Source organism: Pinus tabuliformis, chromosome 6 (genome assembly GCF_031772625.1).
Source record: "Pinus tabuliformis cultivar Carrire ecotype Pingquan chromosome 6, CPIR1, whole genome shotgun sequence".
NCBI classification, from domain to species: Eukaryota; Viridiplantae; Streptophyta; class Pinopsida; order Pinales; family Pinaceae; genus Pinus; species Pinus tabuliformis.
The window spans coordinates 495245048-495263632 of NC_142292.1; the positions used below are offsets into that span (position 1 = coordinate 495245048).

The following is an 18585-nucleotide window of genomic DNA, read 5'->3' on the forward strand; positions in this document are numbered from 1 at the left end:
TTTTAGTGATTGGATCAAAACTTCCTGAGCTGTATCAGGCTAATTAGATGAAGTGCCCTGTTTTGTTGCAGTCTTTTCCAATGATTCAATAAAATCATACATCTGTTGCTGAGTTGGATCTATTTCTGGTGTGGCCTTTCTTGGACTGATTTCAAAATCTGGTTGAGGAAAAGGAGAATGCTGTGGACTATGGTTAGGAGGAGTGATTGCTGGTGACTGTTCTGGTGTTTCCCCTCCTAAGTCTATAAAATGAGCCCCTTTGATTTTCACTTTCTTCAATTTGCCTTTAAGTCTTGAGCTCCTTCTTAAATTCTATGAGCTGGTATCTCCCTTTTCTACACTCTGTTTCTCTTTTCCTTTTTCTTTTGCCTTGACTGACTGTTCTTTAAGATGAATTAGTCTTTCAGAGAGTATCTGGTCTTCTTCTGAAGAAGGTTCTGGGGTCTGATAAATGTCTTCAATATTTCTTTTCCCTTTCTCTTTTGCTTGTTTTCTAACCTCAGTCAAAGTTTCAGACAACATTTCTTCCTTACTGGTTTCTTTAGTTATACTAGTAGGAGTATCCTGAATGTTTACACTTGTTTTTCTTCTCCTACTTTTTCTTGTTGAGCTACTTTCAGGTGTTTCAGGTGGGTCCTGAAAGAAATTTCTAATCAAGAATCGTTCCCATGTGTCCTTTCTTTCCTTCAATTGTTTTTCAATCAGAATTATAACAAGGCTGTGATGATAAAGATGAGGCTCTACATCATCTAGATTCTTTTGTACAATGGTAGACATCTTTTTCAAGCTACTCAACAAGAAATAAGGCAGATTGATGGTTTGATTCTCCAGAAAATTCATTAATAACCTTATATGGTACATGTACATAGACCCATACCTTCCTTCACACGTAATGAACTTCTGGATTATCAACAGCAAACTTGTCCATTTTTCCTTTAGGGCTGAAACAGGAATTCCATGTTTAAAAATGGTTATATCCATACCTGGGTTATGCAAAATGATCCTCCAGGCCCTCTCATCGAAGTCTTTGTTTTTGAACCATCGTTCTCCTTCCTGTGGGAGCTCCGTTGTTGCTGCAATGGATGCCTATGTTACCGGGAATTTTATATCCCTAATCTCAACTTCCATGCTGTTGAAGGACCTTGCAAATGTCTTCGTGACTTCTTTATTATGACCCCTGAATTTCTGGATAAACTGCAGCCACCTTGCTTTTCTTAACGTGCTCTTTAACTGTGGGTAACCCTCCATGAACTTAGCCCCGTCTGGCTTTGTTCTTACCAGAAGGCCCATTCCTTCCTCTTGCTTCGAAAATACCTTGGTAAGTGATGGTTTCACGGAGGTAGAACGGTTGTATGAGCGGAAGATGGAGGAGGATTGCGGAGAAAACCAATGGTTACAAAACGGGAAGAATACGGAGCATGCAATGAAAACAAGTTCATGGAGCAGAGGCCTGTATAAAAAAACCCTAAACTGGCAATTGTAAACTCGGTGTAAGAGTATGGAAACAAAGTGAGACTGGGAGAATTTTGAAAGAAAAGGCTGCAGAGTGGACGTTAGCAAATTCATAAAATGACTGCGGAGTGGTGCGTTAGACGAGAGCTGTGGTCAATTGGCTTACGTTTTCATGATTAACCGGTTCAACAGGTGTAATGTGGATGTACAACTGAGTACGAGTTAGATTCGGAAGAGGATTATGAGGCCGTTGGAATTTGATGCAGAGATCGTGGTGGAGTTATGTAAAGGTCATGGAGGAGTTAAGGGAGCTATCAATTTGAATCATTACACATGATGGAGCTTGTGATTTTACAACTATACATATTATGTGTTTTAAAATGCTATTTGAAATTGATTTTGCTCATACCTTGGAATCTTACCACTTCCGTTCGCTAGCTTTTGATTGGCTGCCTCTTGCAGGTGCTTTTAGGTGCTGACATTCTTCAAAATATCTTCCTCTTCCATACCTGCATCTGGTTTTCATCTGCTAACATCTGACTATCACTGCAAAGTAACATAGTATTAGTTGTGGAATCAACAATCAGCTGCGGAATTAGTATTCAGCTGTGGAATTAGAATTCGGCTGTGGAAACTGACATAGTGAATAACACATGACTTGGCGAAGTGGAGATGGATGGAAATGAATGATGACTGAATGAATGATATATGGAAAATTGAACATGAAAGGAATTTTTATTGGTGGAATGTGATGGTGAAATGAAATGAAGTGAAATGACATGAAATGAAATAACTATGAGTGAAATGAAAGAGATTTTTTTTTGGAAAATATAGGCATCAGAAGTTTTTGATTTTCGCCTTGTATTTTCTATATAATACTACCAATCAGTGATTGGTTTTCAGGCTTATACATTTTTTTTTAGATAACAATGAAGAGAACAAAGACTAGGCTGGTGGAGAAGAAGGATTCTTCTTCACCAGCCTTATTGCAGAATTATCTTGAAAGATTTTGACAAATTTCTCCTTTGAGAGTGGTTTATGATAGATCTTCAATCTGTGACCATTCACAATGAGAGGAGTTTGATACTCATCAATGGTTTTGATTCTTGTCGCTCCATTGCTAAAAACTTTTTCAATCTCATATGGCCCAAGCCAATGAGTCTGAAATTTACCTTTGAAATCTTTGAACTTGGAATCAAATAACAATGCCCAATCTCCTTCTTGAAACTTTTTCTCCTTGATGTATTTGTCATGCCACTTAGCTCTTTGATATTGAACTAGATCAGTTCTTATGATTGCTTCTTGTCTGATCTCATCTAGTTCATTCAATTGCTCCATTCTATGCTTTTGGGCTTCTGATAGATTCATCCCAATTGAACTGCCATCTAAAAGGTCTTAACTTGGAACTCAATGGGGAGCATAACTTCCTTCCCATAAACAAGTTCATAGGGAGAATGTCCTGTTGTGTTCCTCCACATGGTTCTGTAGGCCCATAAGGCTTCAAGAAGCCTTTCTGCCCAATCTCTTCTGTGTAGATGAACAGTCTTGGTAATGATGCCTTCAATTACTTTGTTTGTGGACTCTACTTGACCATTTGCTTGCGGATGGTAAGGAGTGGATTTCCTATGCTTGACCTTGTACTCTTCCATTAGCTTCTCCACCAGTTTGGATGTAAATTGACCTCCCTGATCCGTCACAATTTCTCTTGGAACACCAAAGCGAGTAAAAATATCCTCATAAAGGAAACTAACAACTGAATTTTCAGTAGCAGAAAATAATGCTTTGGCTTCTACCCAATTAGTGACATAATCAGTACATACCAATATATACTTTTTCTGTTTAGATGGTGGATTAATAGGTCCAATAAAGTCTACAACCCACTTTTCAAAGGGTTCGATGAGTACTTATGGTTGTAATGACATCTCATGTGAAGGGGTAGGTTTCCCTACACTTTGGCAGTTGTCACACCTTTTGACATATTGCTTTGCATCTTTGAAGAGGGACGGCCAATAATATCCTAAAGAAAGGATTTTATAGGCTATCTTTTTGTCAGAAAAGTGTCCACCGCACAGTTCATCATGACATGCTTTTAGAATATCAGGCATTTCATCTTCCCAGACACATCTTCTAATCACAAGATCTGGCCCTATTTTAAACTATTCGTTAGAAATCCATGAATATTTTGAACTCTCCTGAATAATCTTTCTTCTTTCACTAGGAAATAAATGTGGAGCTAATTTCCATGTAATCAAATAATTAGCCATATCTGCATACCAAGGAGTCTTAGTAGTTACTGCAAATAAGTATTCATCAAGAAACTTACCCTCTATAGGAGAATCTTCTTTGATATTCTAAATTCTAGACAAGAAATCAGCTACTGTGTTTTGTTTTCCTGGTCTGTCTAACATAGTAATATTGAATTCCTGTAAAAGTAGGAGCCACCTTGTAACTCTGCCATTAGTAACGGGTTTGTTCATTAGATATCTAATTGTAGAATGATCAGTATGAATAAAAGTTTCATAGCTTGTTATATAATGTCTGAACTTATTGATTGCATGAAAAACAACTAAGAACTCTTTTTCAGTCACAGTATAATTCAACTTAGTGGGAGTTAAATTTTTACTGGTATAGTAAATGGCATAAGGAACTAAGTCTTTTTGTCCCAACATAGCTCCTAGAGCTGTATCTGAAGTATCTGTGGAAATATGGAAAGGAAGTTTCCAATTTGGTCCTCTCAAGATAGGCACTTCAGATATTCTTGTTTTCAAAGCTTCAAATGTTGATTGGCAATCTGGAATCCATTTGAATTCACAGTCTTTTGTAAGTAGTTTAAAGAGTGGAGATGCTATTTTGGTAAAGTTTTTTATAAATCTTCTATAATATCCAGTAAATCCCAGAAAACTTCTAACATCTTTTTGACAATTTGGAATAGGTAATTTGGAGATGACTTCAACCTTTGATTTATCAACTTTAATCCCATCCCCTGAAATATGATGTCCTAAAACAATACCTTCAGTAAACATCATAAAGCATTTTTCATGGCTTAATGAAAGGTTTGTTTCTTTACATATTATAAGGACTTTTTCCAAATTTTCTAATGCCTCTTCAAATGTATTACCATAAACTGTAAAATCATCCATATATACCTCTACACAATCATGGATTAGATCATAAAAAATTCCTAGTACTGCTCTTTGGAATGTTGCGGGTGCATTACATAATCCAAAAGGAAGCACTCGGTAAGCAAAAGTTCCCCATGGACAGGTAAATGTGGTTTTATCATGATCTTCAGGTGCTACTTGAATTCGATTATAACCACTAAAACCATCCAGAAATGAAAAGTACTTTTTGCCTGCTAATGTATCTAATACTTGATCGATAAAGGGAAAAGGAAAATGATCCTTCAAAGTTGCTTTATTCAATTCCCTGTAATCAATGCACACCCTCCATTTACCATTCTTTTTGGGTACTATAACCAAGGGAGAAACCCATTGGCTATCTGAAATTGGGTAAATGAAGTTTACATTGAGTAGTTTTTGGAGCTCTTCTTTCACAATCTCCCTAAGATTTGGATTCATCCTTCTCTGAGGTTGTCTGATTGGTCTATTGTTTTCCTCAATATAGATATGATGGATGCAAGTCTTAGGGTCAATACCTTTCATATCAGTATACTCCCATGCAAATGCAGTATAATGTTTTTGCAAGATTCTGGTTAACTCTTCCTGTTGTAACTTTTCCAAATTTTTGTTAATATTCAATGTTTTACCTGGAAAAATTTCAACTACAGAACTACGAAACTCTTCCATAGAGTAGAGAGACATTTGCCTTGATGACAAATATTCATATCAGAATCTAACTGAAATTGTGTGTGTTCATATTCTGAAGATGTTTCAAAATTTTCTAATGTGTCCAAAATTTGACTATCTTCACTAACTTCAGAGATAGTAAAGACAAGTTGTATAGTATCTTCATCATCGACCCATTCATTGTCTCCTACTTCTGTAATTGCTTTAGCTGGAGGACAAATTGAATTTCTTTGTTGAACTACCATCAGAAATGTACATATCCCCGGATCTACAACTAATGAAAGCATCAGCTGTGGCTAGCCAAGGTCTTCCTAAGATGAGTGGGTGCCCTCCTAGATTACTCTTGGGAGTCAAAATCATGAAATCTACTGGATATTCCCAAGAATCTAAGGATATCAAAATATCTTCTAATACACCATCTGGTTTGATTACTGATATATCTGCAAGTTGCAGTAAGGTAGGTGTAAAAAGAAGATTAGGAAGTTTAAGCTGTTCCATAGTCTGTCTACTCATAATGTTTATAATAGCCCCTAAGTCAATCAATGTATTTGGAATTTCTATCCCATTTATGCGTGTCTTGACAATTGGACTACTTGGATCCACATATTTTTTCATGGTAATCTTTTCCATCATGATATATGCTATTTTTCCTACCACGTGGATTCTTTTTGTGTTTATTGGTTTCCTCCCTGGTCTTTTGAAACTCAACTCCTTTATTGTTTTTGCTAAGATAGGAATCTCTCTAATGGCTTGTAGCAAGGGAATCTTGATACAAACATTCTTTAATTCATCTAAGAAATCATAATCAGGCAACAAGATTTGTTTTTCCACCCCTTTGTCAATTTGTAATCTTTCAGGGAAAGGAGGTGTGGATGTAGATGCAGGTTGCTCAACTATAGGAGTGGTGGGGGTTGGCTCTTTTTGTTTTTCTTTTTGAATGATTGGGTTTTGAAGAGATGCTTCCTTAGAACCTTTATTGGCTTTTAGAGAATCCTCCTCAGAGGCATCTTGCTCTTAAACATCTATAGAAGGTTTTTCTTTTTCTAAAATTCTACCAGATCTAAGTTGAACATCATTAAGAGGAACAATCATATAGGTAGGAAATTGTTGTCCTTCTACCATGTAAGCATTCTAAGGGTTTTTGTTGTTGGGATTTGGTAATGGCTGGGTTGGTAGTTGATTTGGCTTTTGTTGAAATGGAAGCAAGAGTTGAGAAGTTTGATTTTGTTGAGAAGGTTGTTGTTGTGGAAATGGCAATGAAAGTTGTGGGTTTTGATTTGGAAGTTGTGGATTTTGTTGTTGATTTTGAAAAGATGGAGGATATTGATAAAATTGAGCAAATCTCCCATAAGGATTTTGTACCCCTTGTGCCCATGATTGATACGGATTTTGAGGTTGGGGCCAAGGTTGTTGCCAAGAATTCCAATTTGGTGGGAGCTGAAAATTCATAGGATTGTTAAATCCTTGATTTTGTTGCCCTTGCCAAGGTCTTCTTGAAACAAAACAAAGGGATTCTACTAAATTTGGATCTTCCTGAAAGATAGCTTTGAGTCCAGGAATTGAAGGACAATCCTTGGTCTCATGACTTTCTGAGAAAATAATACATGTTTCTACAACTTTTGCATCCAAGGGGCATTCCCTTAGAGCATGTTTCTTTCTACATTTTTGGCAAAATATAGCTAAGGCATCAGATTCTGTTTTCTGCTTGTTTTGAATTTTAAGGGTGTCTAGTTGTTCACTAAGGCTCCCTAGAATGTCAGTTTTGAACTCATCAAGCATATTTCCAATCTCTGCCCTACTTACTGATCTAGTTGCAGATTTGTTTGCTCTAATAAGAGAAGGATCTCTAGGCCCTTTTCCAGTTTTAGATTTTCCCCTTGAGAGATGGACACATAGTTCTACTATGTCATGTAGTGGAAGTTGAGAAATGTCTCCTTTCCCCATCATGTTTAAAATATCTATCCATTCATCTCTAATGGATTTCAATAGAATGGCTCTCAAAGTTTCCTCGTCTAAATTGCTCATCTTTGCTCTCTTTAAGTTATATTGAAATCTTTCAAGCAGATCCTCCAAGTTCTCATCTTCTTTTTGCATCATTTTGAATACCTCATTCTTATGATTAGTGGGCGTACAATAATCTATATATCTATCCAAAAATGTTTGCTTCATATCATTCCAAGTCCTAATAGATTGAGTGACTAATCCCATGAACCATTTCAGAGCGGCCCCTTTCAATGTTGAAGGAAACAATTTGAGTTTTTGAGAGTCTTCCATATAGTCATAGGTTCGGCACAAGATTTCGAACTCAAATAGAAATGTTTCAGGATCCTCACTTCGCAACCCATAAAAGTTTGGGAGGACAGATGGTGAAATGTTTTTCATTATTGTATGGGTTTCCTCATCGACTATAGGGAATCCAAATGAGTTATCTCCTTCCCTATTACCTCTACCTCCTCCATTGTTACCTCCATTGTTTCCTCTACCACCACCTCCATTATTTCCTCTACCTCTACCTCTACCCCCTCCTCCAAATAGAGAATATTCTCCATCTAGCACTTCTTCTGCCATGATAGTTTCCTCAGGGTCTTCTGGTTCTTCTATTAATGGCTGATGAGAAAGAGTCTCTTCCTTTCCTTCTTCTCTAGGTGATTCTACTTCTTCTACTGCAATATGTTCCCCTATAGAAGTGAAGAAAGGTTCTTCTCCTAGATCAGATTTAGTAGATAGTGTGGGAGAATCTTCTAATTTAGTTGCTGCCCCTTGAATTCCAGGAATCCTAAGGCTGGGAGTATGAGTCTGGGATGGAGGTGTATCTTGTCTAATCCTTGAAGTAGTTGGAGTTGTAAAAATCGAACTTTTGCCCCTAGCTAGAAACCTTCCCCTAGAATCTCTTGCTCTATGCATGTCATTTTTTTTATTTTTTAATGATTTTTCAGTTGGGCTAATAATCCTTTTTCTGATCTTCCAGGTCACACTAGGTGCAAGAAGAGAGCATACTCAAGAAATTATTGAATTAATAACTCTCTTTTCTGATCCTCCAGATCACACTAGGTGCAAGAGGAGAGCATACTTCAAGAAATTATCAATTTTCCCCTTTTTTTTATGTAAGAGATTGGCTATCTAGTTACACTTCCCCGGAAACGATGCCAAAATGTTTAGTCAATTTAGTATGTCCTAAATTGCTACATTAATTATCAATCCGGGAGTCGTAAACTGATGAAGTGTGGCGCACTGTATGTGCAAGACAACCTCTTTCTTACTTTTATTGTTTTCAATTTTTATCTTGTTTTTGGGGTTTTGTCTTTGTTGGTCTCCTAAGGTGTCTAATGCAAATGGAAATCCTATTCTCAGATTTAAGAATACTTTTAGAGGGCAAGTATGGATGTAGATTTAAGACAAGGATTATGTCTCTTATGATAATTTCCAGAACTTAGCTCTTCAAAAGATCTCAAAACATGCTATTGATAAAATCAGTACTTGAACAAGAATGTAAATATGCAGCTACTTAAATCAAACAAAAGATGAAATACTAATCATGAGGTCACTATCCCTGCTGCCCATCTAATTATAGAAATAAAATCTAAACTATTGCACTCAAAACCAAAAATTGTAGACTAATGAAAGCAAGATCAATTTACTTCACTTATAATCCGATAGCTCGCCAATTAACTTCTCGAGTTAAGCCATGGCACCGGAGATAACGTCAAATAACATGAAGAATTGATATCTAAATTACTTACTTGCAGATTAATGAAAGCAAAATCAAATTACTTCACTTATAATTCGATAGCTCGCCAATTAACTTCTCGGGTTAAGCCATGGCACCCGAGAAAACGTCAAATAACATGAAGAATTGATATCTAAATTACCTACTTGCAGATTAATGAAAGCAAAATCAAATTACTTCACTTATAATCTGATAGCTCGCCAATTAACTTCTCAGGTTAAGCCATGGCACTGGAGATAACGTCAAATAACATGAATAATTTGATATCTAAACTAGCTAATAGCAGCAAACAAATCTCACTGAAATCAAAGCATAACAACTGAAATTGAAAAGTTTAAAAAGTTCAGCAGAGAAGTAAATCTCATATCACTACTTGATACAAAAATTATATGAAAAGGCTCGAGCATAACCTATCCTGAAACAAGCTGATCAATGTTAGTGAAATGCAATGCTGGAAAATCATGTACAGGAATAAAATGATTAACACCATAAACAAATTATGAGAAATACACAGTGGAAATAAGAGAAAAGATGCATAAGGAAACTTTACGAAACGAAAAGAAAAACCTTAGCCAGCAGGGGCCCTCTGCACAGCCTTTGGTTAACACGCTGTCAGCTCAGAATCACGCTTTACATAGTCATAAGAAAACCGGGTTTTATATTGCAAAACAGAGTGTATGCCTTCTCGTTACAACAACACAACGAAAGCTAAAACAACAGCGTCAATCCTAATATCTGAACTAGCTATTTGCGTTGCAAAACGCTTTATTTATATAGGAAAATAGATAGCTTTTTTTCTGAGAGAAATCTTCAACAGAGGACACGTAAACAAGGCAGAACCCGTAAGTTCAGCCTCTTGGTTTCCAAAAACATTCAATCTACAAAAGGTGGGTGTTGGATTTGCATCATGGAGACGGCCTGCAGCTGTCAAGAGGGATCCACGAATCTAGCAACGGTCTCGGACTTTTCACGTGTTGAAACAGAGACCTATTTGATGTAGGACTCCTTGTTTGACCGTCCTTTGACCAATGCCTTTCTTCATGAATTCGACTGAACAAATAGGACCTTATCCATGTGCAGATCATTTCTGAGCTACCCACGTGCCTCGTTTCACCTGCTGACACCTGTAACCTACAGAACAATGAAAGTAGCTGCGGAATTGCGAGTCAGCTGCGGAAAGTGGCTACATTCTGTAGCTGATGAACAAAATCTAAACCAAATAGCACACACAAGGATATAGTTAGAAAACCACTTAAATGCACTCCTAGAATCAATATGTAACAATCTTTGATAGCTTATGAGGCACTGATGTGGGAAAAATGGAAGAGAAAAGGTCTAGGAAAGTATGTAGAAGAGAGGTAGTTCTGGGGCTCAACAACTCAACTGTAGACAAGTTGAGGTCAATGATTTTACCAGTAAGGATATCGTGCAACCTATCATTAGCTATGGTAGTAGCCAGAGGAATGCCTTCGTGCAAATATAGTACAGTAGGTTCTTGTATGTTAATGTTAAGAGGAGTAACTATGTCTTGAGACAATCTTCTTTGAAGAGAATAAGTTCTTTTGAGTCTCTCTTGAGTTCAAGAGATGAGTTCTCGAGATCGTTGAAGAACCTTTTCAATTTCAAATTGTGTATATGGTGGAGTTTGAGTAGTAGGCTCGCTATTGGTCTACTCAGGTTGTGGCTAAGAGCTCATTGAAGTCTCAACAAGGGGAGGGTTGGTGCGACTCCGAGTGACAATAGGTGACCTAACATTTTGGAATTTGTGACTACTTTTTCCCATTTACAGTTGTATGGGCCCTCCTTTTGGCGCCATTTTGTTGACACAGACATTATATACTAAGACTCTTTAATAGCCCAAGTCGTTTGGAGTAGTCACCCCTGACAAGTTTATAGGCTTTGTTGGCCTTGGATCCTTTCTTCTTATGAAGGAGTGAATCCAGGAAAACTAATCCTAATCTAAACTAATCTAAACTACGATTATCTTATACTAATCTAAACTAATTCTACACTAAATTATGGTTAAAATAAACTATAATTAAATTATTAAGTTAGCTATGCAAATGAAATAATGGAAATCAAACAACCTAAATCTGATATGAGTATGAAAACAAAAGGCTGAATGTTTCACTGTTAATGGACTACAATATACTAAGTAATTCTAATTTATATATTTCATTTAGAAATTAGAATTAAGAAATATAATACAGTAACTATTGTTACAGAATCAAGATATGATACAAAATGTACATAATTATATTACAACAAATAAGGCAGGTGATAACATAATGTAACTAGCTCAAAAGAAGGATACAACTATGGATAAAATTTTGCAAACTATGTTTATGAAACAGAATAAATGCAACTATGAATTAAATCAAAACTAATTCTTAATGTAAATAATAACAGAACAAGTAATTGTAAATTTACAGGTTCCTTATCCTCGATGACAAACACAGATCAACTATGTTTACTTTCAGATTTTACATTAAGAATAAATGCAAAGGCTATGTAATATAATGTAACTGGCTCAAAAGAAGCATACACTATGGATAAACTTTTGCAAACTGTGTTTATGAAACCAAATAAATGTAACTGTGAATTAAATCAAAACTAATCCTTAATGTAAATAATACTAGGACAACTAACTATAAATTTATAGGTTCCTTATCCTTAAAGACAAACACAGATCAACTATGTTTACTTTCAGATTTTACATTAAGAATAAATGCAAAGGCTATCTAATATATAATTCTAATTATTGCTTGGCCAAGACAGATAAAAGGGAAAACTGTAAATGATCTCTTTTAAATTCATATACTTTAATCATTGGCTTTATGAAAATAATCAATAAAACCTGTTAGTTAAAACAATGGTATGAATGAGACAATCATCTACAACAACATTACTATCAATTTGTAAACAAGAAATGACATTTTTTGTCAATTTGAATATCTAGAAAACATTCACATAATTTCAAATTAAACTAATGCCTGGATCAATACTACTTCTTAGGACACGTCACTAAAGAAGAATATTGATCAAATAAAACAATTACAAATCGAAATAATGCTTCATCAACAAAGAAATGTCATAAAGAGAGTTGTTTGCTTTAAGAATAAAATCATCAAGCAAATAACAACTTCTAGAACTCGAAAATAAATTACTGGAGAATAAAGAAGATATTCACGTGACCATGAAACACAATGATGGAAGAACTAGACTAAATACGATCAAATCAATGAACTTGTATAAAAAGTATTCCACGGTTAAAATTTAACCAAATTGAAATGAAACAGGTGGAAGACAGTGATCGAGAGTATCCCTGGTCATGAAGTTCAAGACAATTGTCTTGGACACGTGGAAGACCTACCACAAAAGAAAACTAAAATTAAACAAACTCATAATGATGCTAAAATGAGGCTACTACAAAATCAAAGATTTTGTAGCGAACTTTTATTAAAAATAGAAAAACATATTGAAATAAAGCATACCTGAAACACTTCACATGCATAGATAAAAACAAATTCACTATTTATTTGCATTAGATCCCTCTAATTCTGAGGAGATAGTGACTTTGAGATTCAGAGATTTAATCACGATGTGAGTGTCCTTTGACTAGGTTTTACCCTCGACATTGGATGACTTTTGTTCATTATATTTATCCTTTGCTTAGAACTAAGCTCTCAACTCATTATTCTCATAAATCAATTGACTGATACAATGCTCTAAATGAGGGACCATAACCTTGTATTGATGTTGCCAATACATATTGGCGATTAATTCATTTGAATAAGTGGTAACCGAGGAAGAATCATCTCAATTGGTCGTGTTTGTTGTGAGCTACCTCAGATTGGGGCTTGTTCTTTTTTGACGATGGCTTAGGATTAATTTCCAAATCAACTAAGGGAACCTCCACAGGGGGGATTTTATGCCTAACCCTTATGGCTCTAGAAATTCTCCTTTGAAGTTAATTTATCGTAACCATATCCTGTTTAATCTGACCAATTGTTTGTTCTCGTGCTGGTTGGGCAGATTTTGGTTCATGCTGAAGAGACTCTGTGGAGGGTTTTAAATCATGGTCTCTTGCCCCACTTCTAGTAAAACCAAGAGAGGTTAAAATTTTCGAAATTTCAACCTGACTGTCCTCTGAAAGACGTAACCTTGGTGCTTGGACAAATGCCTCACACTTATCTTGTCAAAATTCATCAGCTAGTGATGGAGTTGAATCGATAGAAGATGGGTCAAGGTAGAAGACTAAGCAAGGTAAAAAACCAAAGGTTTATCAAAACTTTTATGAGGAAGAAAAGAATCCCAATTATCACCCAATTTAGCCAATTGATGTTTAACTAAGATGTGAATTAAACTATGGTGGAACAGGGACCTTTCAAGGTTTTTGTGGTTGGCTTGATAAGCCCTAGACGTTTTCGTTAAACTCTTAAACAAATAATAAGGCAAGTTAAACTTTCGGCTTAGGAAAACCATTAAAAGTCAAATATGATATATAAAAACTATGCTATACCGCCCTTCACAGGTTATATACCTACGAATTAAGTGCAACAACTCACGCCATTTTGGCTTCAAAGACGATACAAGCATACCTTTGACATGGTATTTGCACTCCTTGTTGTTAAGCATATTTCTCCATGGAATTTTTTTGATTGCAACATTCTTGGACAAACATTCACCTTTAAGAGGAAGACGCGTGGATGTTGCTAAGAATTCGAGGTTAATTTTAATTTCTAGGTCGCCACCATGGGCTCTTCTCCCATTAAAAGAAGCAACAAAGGCTTTAACAACTTCATTATAGTGTCTTGGAAACAACTGTAAAAGTTTCCACCAACTGGCTTAGCGAAATAGAGCCAAACATTCATCATTTGCTTCAACAAGTTTTTCCCCAATGAGCTCAATTCACACTACATGTGGCATGTTACCAGATAAAAACTAGAAACAAAGTGAAACAAGGTTTGGGAAAACACAAAGACCGACCATCAAATCCTTGGTTGCAGAGTCCTCTGGACAAAATGAGAAGAGACGAAATTAGGTTTTTTTGGAGAACCCTCTTGAAAAGACGAGTAATGAATTGAACAACTGTCAAGTACTAGCTCAGGTCAGGGCCATGATGGTCTCGGGATATGAGCAATGAGTGATGGTCAAGAGATAACATGCCATATGACAATTGTCATTGCCACAAATTGACACTCGAGACTTAGGATTCCAGATCAGTTGATGAATAGGTGTGATATCATAAGACATCACCTGAAACCATTATTTTCCATTAGTACGAATCCGTGAAAAAAATCACCTAGAATCATATATTTAATTCGAAATCAGTGGACCATAAATCGACATACATGATATGATAGAATTGTTAAGTGATGAAAATTAAATGTTTAAAAACATACGACGCCACAAATATGGGATATAAATCTTAGGTTATGGCCATTGATTCAAACATTGAACATTAAAATCACACATCACACAGATATTAAAGGATTAACATAAGAGTTAATATGATAGTTTATAAAAGTTATCCTATTAGCATTACAAACTCAATTAGGGCTGCTACAAAATCTTTGATTCTGTAGCGACCCTTAAACTTAAACATTTTCTTGCTATTAGGAGCAATGATAAATTCACTAATCATAACAATAAAAGGAAATAACCCTTACATCACCGATGAATGAAAGAATGGGCCATATAATGTAACACACATCATGAGCAAAAGTTGAATTCAATATAGAGATTAAAATGATAATTAAAGGAAAAGATGCATAAATCAATCTAATACCAATCCAATCAAGTCAAATGATAAAATAAGTAAAAAATCTAGGAGGGGCCCTCTAACAAGCAAGTATTAAGGAAATGAGTCAAATGTTCTGCAAATCCATGAAGCAACATTATACTTTGTGCTAGTTTGCTTTAGCCTCAATGATGGAAGTCAAAGAAAAGATATGATCATTGGTCCAATGGTTTCTCTTGAATCCTACTTATCCTTTGGTCCTCAACCTCTATGTCTTTGCTTCTCTAAAGATTTGAATGTCTAAGGTTGTGGTAATGATCTTAGTGAAGGTATGGTCCACCATAATAGTGTGATAATTACTAGACTTATTTTGGTGACTCCATTCTTATAAAGGAAATGGATGATATGGAAAGTCATAAGTCACCATGTAATTAAATATATATATATATTTTTGGCTATCATGGGAATCGATAGACTTGTTGCCTATCATTGAGCAAACTTGAGATCAAGTGACTGATACTGCCACTATACTCCTGCATAGATAGACAAACTAAGTTTGAAACCTAGATAAAACCCCTATATTAATTGGTAAATACTTTTTGATGTAAAAATTCACTATTCAACTTAACCCAATAAACTCATATAATTAAATAAATTAATAATATAAATTGTTAAAACTTTAAAATTATGAAATTTTTAAAGATTATCGACTTTTAAATTAAGAAATAAGAAACAATGATAATGGATAAGTTCATGCTAACATTGAATGCTTGGCTAATTTAGAACAATGTGTAGGCTAGCTAAATAGAGAGGTTATCCATTGCAATTACTTTTGCAGTAAAGGCACCTTTTTCAAAATACTTAAAACACATTGCTTTACAACATTTAATAAAATATTTTATCCTCTGAATTAAAATTACAAAATATTTAGTTTTTTCAAAAATTACAAATTTTAAATTGAAATAATACATTGCGTCTCTCGAATGCCTCCCAAAGACATAATCTTGCAAATAATATTATTATAATAAAATCATAGAATGAAGAGACTCATGCTAATTATTACAAACAAATTAAAAAATAAAATAAAACACTTGACATGACAAATAAAAAATAAAAAAGCACACTTGCGGAACGATGTGCCGCTGGTCTTTAAAATCGACACCACCGCACCTTGTATGGACGGAGAGGCGTGGGGCGAGGGAGTCGGTGGGAGTTTAGCATTTGAATTAACACATATAAAATCATTTTGGAGAGCCAAGAGTTTTGAACGAACAGAGCAACGGGACAAAGCACAATTAGTCTGTCTAGATATGGGAATGGCGATTCCAGGTAACTGCAATGTTTCCCGGCCATTCGCTTGCCTGAAGGTAACAATTGCGATAGTCATAACGCTACTATGTTTCTTTGGAACAAATACTCTGGCCTTTTATGCCGGTGCCATCCACGACGTGCCCAATTTTCAGCGTAGCCCCCTCATTGACCGACTTGGGCGCTTTGCCTTGAATGAATTCAATAAGCAACAGGTTTGTATGTCTGCCTATTCCCATTTCTATTGCATTCTCTTACATTTTTAGATTCTTAACAAGATTTGGGTTTTCATTGGCAATAGTTGTTTTGGGGAAGAAAAGGGTAAAATTGTGTGTTGTGATGATTTTGGGGCGCCCAGAATGCGCAGCTTTCATTTTCAAAAGTGGTGAGAGCGCGAGAACAAATGGTGGCAGGGATGTCGTATTACTTGACAGTGCAGGCTCTGGATGGTCACCAAACCACTAGGTTGTACTTGGCTAAAGTATGGGTTGTGCCGTGGAAAAATTTCACGCAATTAGAGGATTTTAAGCCCCTGGATGCTGATAAAGGTATTGCTCTAACTGCAATGCATTTTTTGTACACATTCCCATAAATTTATACATTCAGATATTCAATTTTGAGCTAGAACTAAATTAACTCCAGACAGTTTAGGCACCCACCTTCTCATTCCAGCTCTAAGAGGTTGCCATTGACTTTGTATTCAATTGAAGACAGAATAAAGGGGAGTGATTGAAAGGTAAAACACTAAAATCTCATTGTTTCACCTCTATGATCCGTGAAAAGAAAGGTAGTCTCACTTATGCTTCTATGCGCCATGAAGAGCAGCAATTCCTACCCATGCTGTTAACATGTTAACATTACCATATGGGGATGTCCCTATATAGTAGTCAGACCCTCTTGTTAAAATGTTAACATTACAATATGGGGATGTGTCCTAAAGAGAAGTCAGGCTCTCCCCCAGAGGGGTTGGTTGAACCATAAATGCACATTAGTCGGTTGAACCATAAATGCACATTAGTCTGCCTCTTTGTGCTATGAGGGAATGTGGACCCTAAGGTTAGGATTGGGGATAGTTGAATTGTAACAGCTTACTACTCAGTCTTTCTTTGTCCTGAATTGAAAACAAACTTCTGTCAAAATTTGTGGAACAGGTTATTGGAACAATAAAAGAACATATATCCAACTTTGTGGTTCTCTCCATTTCAACCTTGTAAATTGTGATTCTACTAGTGTTCATTCTGTAAACATTGGTGAGTGTTGTTAATGACTACAATCCAAGTCTATATGTCTTTTGAGCTCCAATTTGCAACTAGCTACCAATTTATGTTGTAGAAGTGGCATGTTACAATTTTATAGATGATTTTGTTTGAAGCAAATCCGTGGGCTAATTATGAAATTTATCCCTTCTGTAACAAAAATGCTGCCATGTTCTGCATTTTTCTCCATTGTTGAATGATCAATCTCAAAATTTTCTTTGGATTCAATAATCCGGCTTCATACGTTTTTACCTTTTGGTGAGAAACAACCAATCATTTGATTCAAGTCGAAGATCAAGGTAATCCTGCATCGCATTCACCACGTAATCCTGCATTGCATTAACTGCAGAGTCAGCTTGCTAGAATTGTAGGAGCACTGGCTAACGACGAGATACCCCTTGTTAGACTGGCCTGGTCCTTACACCTATTATTACTGGAACTTCTCTATTTTGATCCTTGTGCATTCTATGTCCTATTAAAAGATATGCATAGATTCCTCTATCCACTCTATTTTCTATTTAATGCAATATGTTTGGAGTGTGTTTTACTTATATTATGCATGCACAGACCTGATTAAAACTAGGCTATGCCTTGTGAAAACTAGATGGATCCCAGACATCACCTTGGCATGCAGTCGGAGTACAGGATCCAATGGTAAAAGAAGCAGCTGAGAATGCTGTGAAAATTATACAGCAGAGGTCCAACTCCTTGATGCCTTATGAACTTCAGGAGATAGTTTCGGCAAAGGGCAAGGTCTGTATTTATGGTTCATTGCAATTTTAGATTTTCTCATTATTGAGCGCTTTCTGGTTGTGGAAAACATTTATTTTCTAATAGCTGTACTCTGATTCCAGGTAGTTGATTCTCTGAATATCTTTGACCTGCTTCTGAAAGTCAAATGGGAAAATGAAGTAAAAAACTACAAGGTTGAAATGGAGAGAACCCTTTCTGGCAAATGGGTTATGAACCAGATGCAACCTGATGCAGGGCACTGACACTTCACTTTGAATAGCAACAATTTTGTCAATATTATTAAACAGTTTGAGTTGACATATAATTCTCATGTTTGCATGTGACTCCCCTGTACATTTAGGTACAAGGTAATTTGAACAAATATATATGTGGTTTTATAAAAGCTTTGTGAATTGTTTTGTAGTTTATGGACTACTTCTCTGTAAGCTTTTGAATTCAAAGAACCTTGTTGTACTGTTCGCTTCATATACTTTCGTGTTATTTTATGCTCGCTTTCTTTCATTTTGGAAGTGGACAAATAATTTAATGATATTCTTGGTA

At 35.8% G+C, this 18585-nt stretch overlaps 1 protein-coding gene across 1 annotated transcript; it reads left to right on the forward strand.

The window, feature by feature from the left end:
* Positions 1-15899: 15899 nt before the first annotated feature.
* Positions 15900-18585, forward strand: LOC149259492 (cysteine proteinase inhibitor 12-like). The gene is made up of 4 exons (XM_089418452.1): positions 15900-16251; positions 16395-16584; positions 17897-18045; positions 18147-18585. The coding sequence occupies exons 1-4, from the start codon at positions 15904-15906 to the stop codon at positions 18285-18287; spliced, it is 828 nt and encodes a 275-aa protein (XP_089274578.1). The 5' UTR covers positions 15900-15903; the 3' UTR covers positions 18288-18585.